Source organism: Poromitra crassiceps, assembly GCF_964638095.1.
Source record: "Poromitra crassiceps genome assembly, chromosome: 8".
In the NCBI taxonomy this organism is placed as follows: Eukaryota; Metazoa; Chordata; class Actinopteri; order Beryciformes; family Melamphaidae; genus Poromitra; species Poromitra crassiceps.
In genome coordinates, this window is record NC_139629.1 from 37,882,617 (window position 1) to 37,894,799 (window position 12,183).

At 45.2% G+C, this 12,183-nt stretch overlaps 1 protein-coding gene across 1 annotated transcript; it reads right to left on the reverse strand.

The window, feature by feature from the left end:
* Nucleotides 1-373: 373 nt before the first annotated feature.
* szrd1 (SUZ RNA binding domain containing 1) lies at nucleotides 374-8,304 on the reverse strand. The gene is made up of 4 exons (XM_083642398.1): nucleotides 8,188-8,304; nucleotides 6,695-6,744; nucleotides 5,065-5,334; nucleotides 374-3,647 (listed from the first exon to the last, which is right to left on the reverse strand). The coding sequence occupies exons 1-4, from the start codon at nucleotides 8,233-8,235 to the stop codon at nucleotides 3,524-3,526; spliced, it is 492 nt and encodes a 163-aa protein (XP_083498524.1). The 5' UTR covers nucleotides 8,236-8,304; the 3' UTR covers nucleotides 374-3,523.
* Nucleotides 8,305-12,183: the final 3,879 nt, after the last annotated feature.

The following is a 12,183-nucleotide window of genomic DNA, read 5'->3' on the forward strand; positions in this document are numbered from 1 at the left end:
GCGAGGCTGCGAAGCGGATGAGCCTATTGCTAGTGTACATAAGAATACATTGATTTTTGGCATTACAAGCATAACTTTAACTCCTATGGCAGTCTTGATATAATACCTACAAATACGTTCTAATGATAGAAGCTTGCAAAAAGAAAATGTTCTGAATATGAGCATGTGATTTGAAGGTTGTGCTTCACACTTAGGAAGTTCTTTACGGGGACTTGAGTGTCTGAAAAAATCTTCAGGAAAGTAAGTCTTTGATATGTTGGAACAGATCTTGCCAGGTACTAAATTGGCTGGGATCAGGACTGTTATGAACCACATGCTTGAACATAATATAAATATACTGTATATACAATATACGTCACGATTTTTTTTGTAAATCATTTTTATTAAATCAGTATTTACAGGCAGTTTGTGTTCTCACTCAGAGCTCGACTAACCCTGCACATCTTCTGCACTCCCAGCTAGATCTCCACAAAAAACATTTCTTACCAGTATTCATAGTTTGTCCCTCAAACTCACACAGGGACTATGTGAAGTAAGCAACCAGGAAGAAAAGTTTAGATACAGGAGGCACACGCTGAATTCAACAATTACATTATGAAATTGTATCTTTTGAGAGAACTCACGATGTGCAGCATTGAATATGGCTACCTTGAGATCTGTTCCTTGTTTTGACATACATGTGGGTGAAAAACGATTAACACCTATTGCCTATTGGGCACAATGCTACCAGACACCCCAGACAGTCCCATTTCATTCCTCTATTTCATACAGCTGTCCACACATCGCAGTAGAGCATCAAGTCACATGCCAGCCAGATACTGAACCATTGCACAAAGCCAGGTTAACAATGTCTCCACATGACCGAGATGCCACACTCATATTAGTAGGAATGGGAATCGACAACCGCTTCCAAATTGTCAAATTACTAAATATAATATGCCTCTGAGGTGATCACTTCCTCTGATCAATGCCTCTGAGGTGATCACTTCCTTTGATCAATGCCTCTGAGGTGATCACTTCCTTTGATCAATGCCTCTGAGGCGATCACTTCCTCTGATCAATGCCTCTGAGGTGATCACTTCCTTTGATCAATGCCTCTGAGGTGATCACTTCCTTTGATCAATGCCTCTGAGGCGATCACTTCCTTTGATCAATGCCTCTGAGGTGATCACTTCCTCTGATCAATGCCTCTGAGGTGATCACTTCCTTTGATCAATGCCTCTGAGGTGATCACTTCCTCTGATCAATGCCGGCATGTTTGTTGTACATGATGCGCATTGTGATGTCAAACTCTGCTGGAAGCTTGCAAGGAGGAAGAAAGTGTCCAAAGCATGGCTTCATCATTTCACAAAGAAAGATGACCGCAGTGCTACTTGTCTAAAATGATCATTTTGATGATGGAAACAGCAGCAGAAACATGCCATATCCTTTTAAGAAAAGGAGCATTGCAATTTCTTTTTAACATTCAAATATTATTAGGCAGACATTCTACACTGTTAAGACTGGATAATGATAAGCATTGTGTTGACGCTGTGTAGTAGGCCGACTTTTTCCACACAGAAAATTGATCAGGAATAGATTGATTGAAGAAGAATCTGACAGATAAGCAGAAACTATAATGACATTGGTATCAATAAAATCTCATCAATTCCCATCCCTGCATATTGGTGAGCGCACACAAAACCAAAGCATCAGCCCGACAGGCTTCCACTGGCATTCCCATTCCTTTCATTCCAAAAGGATCCCGGGACACGGGCGGGGCGGGACTGGGTTTCAGCCACACGGGGCGGGACAGGGTTTCAGCCACATTTCACTGCACACTTTATATAGCATGGTTTCTAAAGTACCTGCCCACGTGAGTTTTAATATGGACATTTTACTTTTCGCGCAGTTAAGCCCACCGGGAAAAAAATACAATCTTAGTCCATTTCATTCACTCAAGTCTCTTTCACTTGCACCTGAGTTCCTACGCACACCAGTGAAGGATAGAACATGAAGAAAGGAGCACACACGGTCCAGACGACATGGTGGAGATGACGGGAGAGGTCTCCGAGGTACAGCAGTAAATTCATTCCCCATCTGACCCTCCCTCATGTTGCTGCCAACACCATCTCAAAATAATCAATTAACCGATACATACAGGTTGATTTAAAATGGGCTTTTAGTTCATTTCGATTAAAATACGGCTCTGACATCGCTACAGTCTCATACAAAAAGGCAAAATGTCTTCATTTTTTTATTCTTTTACTTTTAAATAGAAATGATGACCGTCTGAAGATGCCAAAAAAGAAAAAAAAACGTAAACAGAACTCGCATGACCCTTACCCCCAATTTTGAAACAAATGGCAATGTACAGATTATTAAAGAAAAGCATGCGAGGAAAAAAAGATAAAAACAAAGCGAGAGACAGCATGTGACCAATTAAAACAGCACAGGGATAGGCTGAGACAGCATGTGACAAATTAAAAACAGCACAGAAGGCTGAGTAAATTAATAACACAGCACGGGGATAGGCTGAGAGACAGTATGTGACAAATTAAAAACAGTATGGGATAGGCTGAGTAAATTAATAACAGCACAGGGATAGGCTGAGAGACAGTATGTGACAAATTAAAAACAGTATGGGATAGGCTGAGTAAATTAATAACAGCACAGGGATAGGCTGAGAGACAGCATGTGACAAATTAAAAACAGCACAGGGATAGGCTGAGAGACAGCATGTGACAGATTAAAAGCAGTACGGGGATAGGCTGACAGACAGCATGTGACAAATTAAAAACAGTACGGGGATAGGCTGAGTAAGGGCTGGATCGTGATCTGTGGTATTATTGCTGGGGACGTGCTGTGTACCAGCCCGTCTCATTTTGCTATGGCCTGTCACAACTCCTCTCTTCTCTGCAGCCACCCTTCCTTGGTTCTCCAGTCTTTGCCGTCAGAGGTGTCCATGGCTGATATCCAGAGGAGCCTTGGACCACGCGTTGGTGGGAGGGGCGTCCTGCTACGCACGTGCTGCGCCCCCCGGGGACTGAGGAGGAGAGGGGGGCGTCTGTCTCTTAAAGGGGTCATCACAGTGAGTCCAGAAGATGTCCTTAATCACAGTGTCAAAAAGAAGAGGGCACATTTTCCTTTTCACTTCCTCCAGTAGTTACCTACTCCCCCGCCAATCCCACACACACGGCTGGTGGGAAGAGCTGGGGAGCGGTGTGGCCGTGTGCACGAGCCATCCAGGGAGCGGTGTGGCCGTGTGCACGAGCCATCCAGGGAGCGGTGTGGCTGTGTGCACGAGCCATCCAGGGAGCGGTGTGGCCGTGTGCACGAGCCATCCAGGGAGCGGTGTGGCCGTGTGCACGAGCCATCCAGGGAGCGGTGTGGCTGTGTGCACGAGCCATCCAAAACCACGCAACTGAAGGAAGGAAGTTTTCACAACGCATGGCTGCCTTTGCTAGGAGGCGGGGCCATTAGATATTCCAGGCTGATCCTCGGTGTGTCTCTCCCCCACATGGCTGGGGGGCCTCTGGCCCACTTATCTGTGCTGGCGGAACCCTTGGGTGCCGTCTGGGCCGGCTGGCTGGCGGACAGCGTGATTGTTTGATTGGCTGTCCTCGGAAGGCAGTGTAGAGTTGTTGTTGTTGTTACGCACCGGCCGGCTACAAAAAGACAAAACAAGAATATGTTAAGACAACAGTGATTTGTGGAGCCAGGTTATTTTACTTGGTTTTAGTGTGGAGGAGAAAGGAGCATTGCTTCTGTTGCGTCCCATCCAATCCTCTTGTAGGGACGTCACGAGAACCGATACTTCGGTACTACCAACATTCTAAAAATGTGACGGTACTGACTTTTCTACAATACCCAAAGTACCGTAGATACCCAGGATGCAAACATGATGCAAACGGTGCCGTCGCAGCTTCCAGACGAAAGGAGGAAACATTTCCAACTTAAATGTCACCATGTCAGTAACTACTTGCGCTCTGAGTGTGTGTGTGTGTGTGTGTGTGTGTGTGTGTGTGTGCAGCCTCTGCTGTTTTCATACAGTAATAAACTATACCTAATAGTGTAACTGAAATCTCAGCTTTCCTCTCACAGTATCAGCCAAAGGAGGATTTCAACCAGGAGAGGCCGGAGCAAAGTCAGCAGCAGCAAACACAGACAACCATAACAGAAGCTTTTCAGATGCACAGAAAATATGCTACATGCCACTTTTTCCAAATGTTTATAATAAAGGAGTGTATGTTGAAGATGTATCGTTTTGTTTTTACTGTGGTATTGAAATGGTATCGAGAATGATGGAATTTCACTGGTATTGGTATCGACTACTACATTTCTGGTATTGTGACATCCCTATCTTCTTGTTATGAAAGCAAAAGTGGAACTTATGCTTTTCTTCTGCACAGTGCTTGCATGTGTAATGGTGTGCTAGACAGTATCTTGACACTTTTTTTTAGTTGTCAGATGTGTTAAAATGCCCAAAAGTCAGGTCTATGTTAGGTGAACAAGAGTGTTATGCCACCCATGGACTCAAGGCAGTGTTACCCTACCTTACAGATTCAATTCGATACTCCATTACTGCACTGAGAATTGGCAAGGACAATGAAGCAATAAGCCAGATAGTCCGATATACTCTAGTTGTTACATGCTGCATCAGTTACACAAGTATCCTTGTTTACATATTTAACTCCAGTCATCCGAGATAGGGTTTCATGTACCCATTGTAGTACACTACCTACCTATTGTAGTCACTTCTTATAGACCAATGCTCAATAGAAATCATAATTGAACTAGAAATATTACCATATAGCTTTTGGGGTAAACTCATTCAAATACTCAATTATGAGCATTTTGAATGGAATCAAGGTGTCAGAATGCCGGAAGATCCATCAAAATAGAGCTTTATAATTACACACTGACCCCCCCCCCCCCACACACACACACACACACACACAAGTTAGTGTATCTCAGTAAAACACAGAGTGCTCCTCAGCACAGTACAGTGTGGAGCGAGGTAGTCACAGCTCCTCTTCAGTCATGTAACTGTCAGCAGTTGGAGGAGTCCATGTGGATTGTTACCTGTCTGTGTTGGTCTTGTCCTGAGGCGACTCTTCTGGGCTGGCACTGCCCAGGATTCTCTTCCTGGCCTCTGCGTACTCGGCCTCACGCTGGGCCAGAGACTTCACCTGCGGCGTGGGCCTATTCTGATTCAGGGGAGACCCCAGAGACCCGTTGCTGGAAGGGCGCTTCAGGATGCGGATCTGGGGTGGCGGTGCTGCGGGTAGAGAGTCGTCCTGGATCACTATGGCCGTCCTCAATGGCGATCGTGAAGAATTGTTACTGGACACTCTGGAAGCAGCAGAGGGGGGGGGGGGGGGGGTGGCATGATAGACAAGGTTTTTTACATTAGAAAGGAACACCACAACCAAATGATTTATAACAATTTACAATATAAATCACTCTTGTATGGAGAGAACACAACACCAAACTCCATTCAAAACACAAAAGTCTGTCAATTCAATGTTGCCTTGGTTATCGGCAAACACACATTCCTGGTAGAACATGACTCGACACTTCCTGAAATATTAGATCCACTATTCAATGAGACTAGCATGACATCAACCAAACGGCTCTTATTTCAATCAAAATTCACCTTTAAAAATGGGTTGACTGGTATTCCCACAATCTTTTCCCACCAAAATACACCAGTGAGTGTAGCAAGCAGTGTGAACCAATGAAGAGAGTTGACATTTGACTGAAATAAAGTGCCTCTTAGTGAAGCATCTGTTCGCTGCACTTAGTGATTTATAAAAATGTCTTGTCATGTTCTACCAGGTGTGTAAAGGCTTTTGCACACCAAGCCCATATTTTCATCTGAAATTGACGCACGTAAAATAAATAATTACGATTTCCCTTGTGTCAATCATCGTTGACACACCGAGTCCGTCAATTTCGGCCGTCATTAAAGTTTTCCGAACAGGTTCGATTTTCTGCGTTTTTCTCATCAGTCAAAAGCCTTTTGCGAGCTGTTTGACCCGTGTGTGTCTGTGTTTGGGAGGGAGAGAGAGACATAGCCTGGGTAAACCCAGCCCCCACGTGACCTGCTCTCAGACCTCTGGTTCTCAGTCACTAGGTGACTGAGAACTCTGAGAGCAGGTCACGTGGGGGCTGGGTTTACCCAGGCTAAGAGAGACAGAGGAGCGGCTGAACGGAGAGGCAGCTGGAGAGACGCTGCTCGCTCCACTCACTGGCCCCTCTCTGCTGCCTTCCCCCAGGGCACGGTGGTGCTGCAGTCACGGCGCACCACAGCCAGCTTTGGCGAGGTGAGCACGGAGCCCCTATCCTGTGCAATACGGCACCATTCCCCATGATCTGCCTTCTCCAGTCCACATCACCGCTGCTGCAGTCAACCCTGCTGCCTGTCATCGACCTACTCATATTGTAATGTGCATACAGGAGAGGACGAATATTTGTCTCGCATTGCGAATAGACGACAAACGTATTAATAAAATGCATCGGACTCAGTGTGCAAGGTGTCTGTGCATGACGTTTTTTTCTTTCTTCAGATGACAGATCAAAAAACGCAAACGAACAATTCGGACTATGTGCAAAGACCTTAATTGTTGTGCTGATAAGAAAGACAACATTAATGTTACAGTTAGAGGGGCACACATCTGGGCCATGTTTCTTCTCGGTATGCAGTCCTTACTTTTCTTTCTGGCTGATTCGTAGCTTCTCTTCCAACCGTCTTTCCATTTCCTGTGGGGGGGAATAAAGATCCAAACATGAAATCTTGCCATAGTGCTGCTGTGTAAACAACACTGTCAGACTGACTGGAGCAAGTGGGAGCAGTGGATGGAAAGCTACAGTAGACTCAGTTTCAAGCTATTTATACATCTGTAGGGTACTTGCCAAATCATGGCAAAGACTAACATGTCTTTAACAGTGACCATTGGCCAACAAGCTAACATTAACTGGCTAATTTGGGTATTTTAAGCAAGGGCACGATGGTTATACAAAGTTTGATTTTGAAAACATACAATTGAATGCTGAATAAGAAACGGTATCACGTTAACGCTGTAACGTGTTAAGTGGTTGCTGAGTGTGTAACGTTCATTTAACTGAGGTAACATTGATGTCAAACGCTGTGTCGATACAGTTCGCTAGGGGTTCGGAGTGGCAGAACGTCGGAGTGGCAGCATGTAACCGGTTAACTTGCTACTGGCAATAGTTAAAGCATTCTGGCCAACTTGCTCCCAAAGCCACGTTGTCGGCGTGTTTAGCTAGCGATAGTCTAGCAAACTAGTTAACCACTGACAGCTCATTGATTAGCTAGTTAACTGAACCATCTTGATAACGAGCTAGCCTGCTACTCTACCCAGCCACCTGTTGACAACATGGCAGAAGGCTATGCTCTCTGTACAGCAGTAGATTGGCCTAGCTAACACGCTGGCTAGCTAACCATTAGCTAACGCTAGCCCCGGTAGGTTTCGCTTTCTGGTTAAACGTTACGCCAAATTAAACAACAAATAAACACAATGTTATGCTAATTTGCTTTTCGTAAATCATACAGCTGATATTTTACGAAACGCAAGCCACTGGTAAACACGCGACCCGCGAAGTATCACTTTATTACAATTGCTACTTTTTAAACTGGTAACGCTACACTACCTACGCTAACATGAACCTTAGCTGCCACCACCGTGTCAGATTATTTTGGTTTAAGATCGTCATCCTCAAATAAGAACCGACTAATGTATTAAGTAACGTTCATGCCCATTAGAAAAGTAACGTTAGCTCCCAAATGATTCAATTGTACGAGATGTTGGCAGCATTCAGTTGGCAGATTTCTGAATGGAGTTTGGTGTTAGCGTTAGCTTCTCCAGCAGTTTAGCCAAACCAGAATTCAATTGCACTAGTAGTGCCCCTTAGCTCCCGTATGCTTGTTTGTTGGCTAGCCAACTAATGTTACTGTGCGTTACCGTCGTTAGCCATTCCCATAGGCAAAATAGAAAATAAAAACAGCGTTTCTCGCTAGCTAACGCTAACTAACTACTTGACGTTAGTTAGCCACCGTTAGCTGTTGGCCTGTGGGGGACGTGACATGGGATGTACGGACTTAAATAGCGTTAAAACAAATAGGCTTGCAAAAGTATCGACAACTTTTCTTATAGAACGCTAACTTGATCTGCGATGTCTTACCCCGCTGTCAGCAGCTTCCTCCCAGCTTTCGGCGACCTCCTCATCCATGTTTCATCTTGTTTCAGACTGGTTTAGACAGACACGCTGTGGCTGTCCTGCCTGCAGCCCGGGGCTCCGTCAGATCCGCCTCTCTGTCCGGAGCCTCTGACATCAGACTGACAGCGTCCACACAGCGCAGCGGGGTGGAGGACATGGCCTGGCTGCTGGTATGTAGGCTACTAATAACGACCAGATCTGTTCTTAACCGGGCTCCTGTGTGGATGCAAAGCAGAGGCTGCAGTGTGACAAACCAAAGCAAAGCGCATAACCAAAGTTGGGTACAGTGACAGCTGATGAGCGGGAGCCTGAATCACTGGCAAAATTATGTTATAGTTTTTACAGTTGTTTAGGGTGACCAAAATGTCCCACTTTGTGTGGGACATAACAGCATTTTCATGCCTTTTCCCATGTCCCACGTATTGAGATGATGTCCCACAATTTTGATTGGCTCTAGTTTTCAAAAGCCACACCAGAGAGAGAGAGAGAGAGAGAGAGAGAGAGAGAGAGAGAGAGAGAGAGAGAGAGAGAGAGAGAGAGAGAGAGAGAGAGAGAGAGAGAGAGAGAGAGAGAGAGAGAGAGAGACCTTTAACCAGCCCTTTATTGGCACAACTCACACAAGCATATCCACTTAGAGATCAATGAGACATGTCAAAGAATACAAAAGTAGGCTATCAAAACAAGTCACACCTACTAGGCTTGGGCGGCAATGGTATGATGAAGGTATCTATGAAAAAATAGATACTGCCCAAGCCTAGAGCTGAACATCATTGCTCTCACCAAGAAGGCACAACAGAGGATGTAGCCTATTTCCTATGGCAGCTGGAGAAATTCATAGTGCCAAAGGCAACAACGAATGGTGCACTTCTACACCTCCATTGTTGAGTTCAGTCCATCCCTCCTCCATCACTGTCTGGTACGCTGGTGCCACTCTCAAGGACATCAACAGACTGCAGCGCATCATCCGCTGTGCTGAGAAGGTGATCGGATGCAACCTGCCATCCCTTCAGGACCTTCACACCGCCAGGACGCAGAAGGGCTCTCGTAAAATCATGGCCGACCCCTCCCACCCCAGACACAAACTCCTTGAAATGCTCCCCCTCGGCAAGAGACTGAGGTCTGTCAAGACCTGAACCATAAGAACAGCTTCTTCCAAACTGCCATTGGCCTCATCAACAAGGCCCAAAAGCCCCGTCTACTAAGGACTCTACCACCCCTCCTCCCACTACCTCCTGAACACAGTTGAATCCCCCCCACCGACATGAGCCCCCCCAATCATAATAATAATAATAATAACTTTAATTTATATAGTGCCTTTCATAAAACCCAAGGTTGCTTCACAAGAGTGGGATAGAGATAGGGGAGAGAGGGGGAGGAACAAACAAACAAAACAAACAACAGGGATGGTTGAACTAAGCTGAACTAACTAATGTGGAAAGGCCATGGAAAAGAGGGGTGTCTTGAGGTGTGTTTTGAAACTGTCCAGGGTCGGGGCATTACGGATTTTGGCAGGCAGAGAGTAGTAGGCGGGCCAATTAGAATCAATCATTCCCCTTAAGAAGGCCAGGTGTGCCAGCCAGCCTCCCCTTTTGCCTGCCTTCACCCTGTTGTGTTTTGGTGTGATTTCCCCCACTTCTCTGCAGTACAGCTGCGGCTGTATCCATAACAGCCAAGCCCTCTGTCAAATACCTAGGCTGTTTCCTTGATGGTACATTAGGGGGCGCCACCATGGCACTAAAAGTTTTAGGCAAAGTAAATGCCAAAACCAGGTTTTTAGCCAGGAAGTCCAGACTGCTCAACAGGGAATGCCTGAAAATTCTAGCATCATGTTTAGTCCAGTGCCACCTTGACTATGCCATCAGTTCCTGGTACTGGGGCCTCAACAAAGCCCTGAAACAGAAACTTCAGGTGGCACAGAACAAACTGATTAGAGTAGTTCTGGGCCTTAACCACAGAAGCCACGTGGGGAAGGCTCAGTTCACTCATCTCCAGTGGTTACCAGTTGAGGAAAGGGCCAGACAGCTTCAACTTACTATGGTACATAGGATTTTAAACAATAGAGCACCGGAATACTTTAACAATTATTTTAAGAAAATTGCACACGGACACAACACAAGAGCAAGTGTAGGAAATGTGGCCCTCCACAAGCATAAGACATTGACAGGTAGAGTATCTTTTATCTATTCCGGTGCTGTGGAGTGGAACAAACTGCCTCTCCCAATCAAAGAAACAGAAAGTAAGGTGGCTTTTAAAACAAAGGTTAAGAAACAGCTTTTTAGCAACCTGTCTGCATAACCTGCCATTTCTAATTGTGATGTATTGTGATATGTTGTTGATTTGCTGATATTATTGTTTGTTTTTTATTGTTTTCGCTCTGACTGAAGTTGAGCACTTTTAGATTGATATAGTATATGTTTTTTTTGTCATTTAAACCTAACCCTAACCCTAACCCATTTTTAATGTTGTATTCATCACTTGTATTGCACTTTACAGATGCCTGTCTCCACAGGGGACACTCGTCACAACAGGGACAACGATGGAAATAAGTCCTGGACTTTTTCGTTCTATCCCTGACACCGCAGTATTTGTCTCATGTATTGCATATTGTCTAATAAAATCAAATCAAATCAAAAATACAGCTGACACAGGTAATCCAAGTTTCAGACTGAAAATGAGCATTTATAATGATCTTCCATGGTCTCATAATGTGTGTGTATATATATATATATCATGATATAGGCTGGATCGGTCCCTAGCTCCGTGACTCTGGTGGCCTGTGCTTTGGCCCAGTGGTTGAGGTAGGCCGAGCTCATTGTACCTTCTCCTTCCCCAGCATTTATGTGAACATGTTTTGAAATGCCATCTTTGATAATATAGGACCTATCGCATGCTGTAGGCTTCACCAGACGCCCAGTGATGGGCAGTTTCCCCTCCGGCTACATCAAGCTTAGCCTAGATGCCTCACGCAGGTAACAACTGATTGAGGTAAACAGTAGGAGGTTTAATCCTCTGAGGTAAAGTCTTCCATCACTCTGAAATAGGCGTTTTACACTTTCCTTATTTCTCACGCAGGATCCAGCACCAGGCTGCTGTTTTGCCAATATTGCTTTTAGTCATTGTTTTAGCATTGTTTGTATGTTACACAAAGCCTAATTTTATGATTGACTTGTCCACTGTGACGGCATTTTATACACTGTGTACGGATGAACCAACTGTTCCACGGTTACCCTTTTGGGTCTTGACCAATTGGTCAAAGCTTTCAGAATCATAGTTTGCAATAAAGAGATGATTTTGGATTAATTGGTTTCCCCCTTTTGTTTCCCCATTGCGATCATCTTTTCTTATAGCAAACTTTAAATAAACATTTTTGTGTTCACTAGATGCACGTCTCCTGCTCCGTCTAACCTTTTAAATTGAACCTTTGTGTGAAGGCCCAAGTGTTTGGTTGAAACAAGTGGTTACTTATACTGGGCCCAGTTACACTATGGAGGAATTTTTATTATGTCTGTGATGGAGGGGCAGAGGGTAGGAAGGCAGGCTTTAACCAGAGCTGTTGGCATGGGGTCCAGGGAACAGGAGGAGGCTTTGGCTTTGGTCACTAATTTGGTTACCAGTGCGGCATCAACTGGGGAGAAGGAAGAGAGAGAACATTGGGGCGCTGAGGGTGTCTGTGACACGTTGGGAGGAGGGGGGGCAGGTACAAGGAGTTGCTGGTGAATGGTGTCCACCTTAGCCAGAAAAAAGTCCAGGAATTTGGAGCAGAGGTCGGGGGTGGGGGAGGCAGCAGAGGGGCAGAGTAGACTGTTAATGGTGGTGAATAGTGTTCTGGGGTGGTTTTGCTGTGAGCCAAAAAGGGTGGAGTTAGTAGTATTTGGTTTTGGTCTTGGAGAGTTCCTCCTTGTAAGACTTCACATGGTCTTCAAAGGCCAGACGGTGGACGGTGAGGCCAGTTCGTTTGTG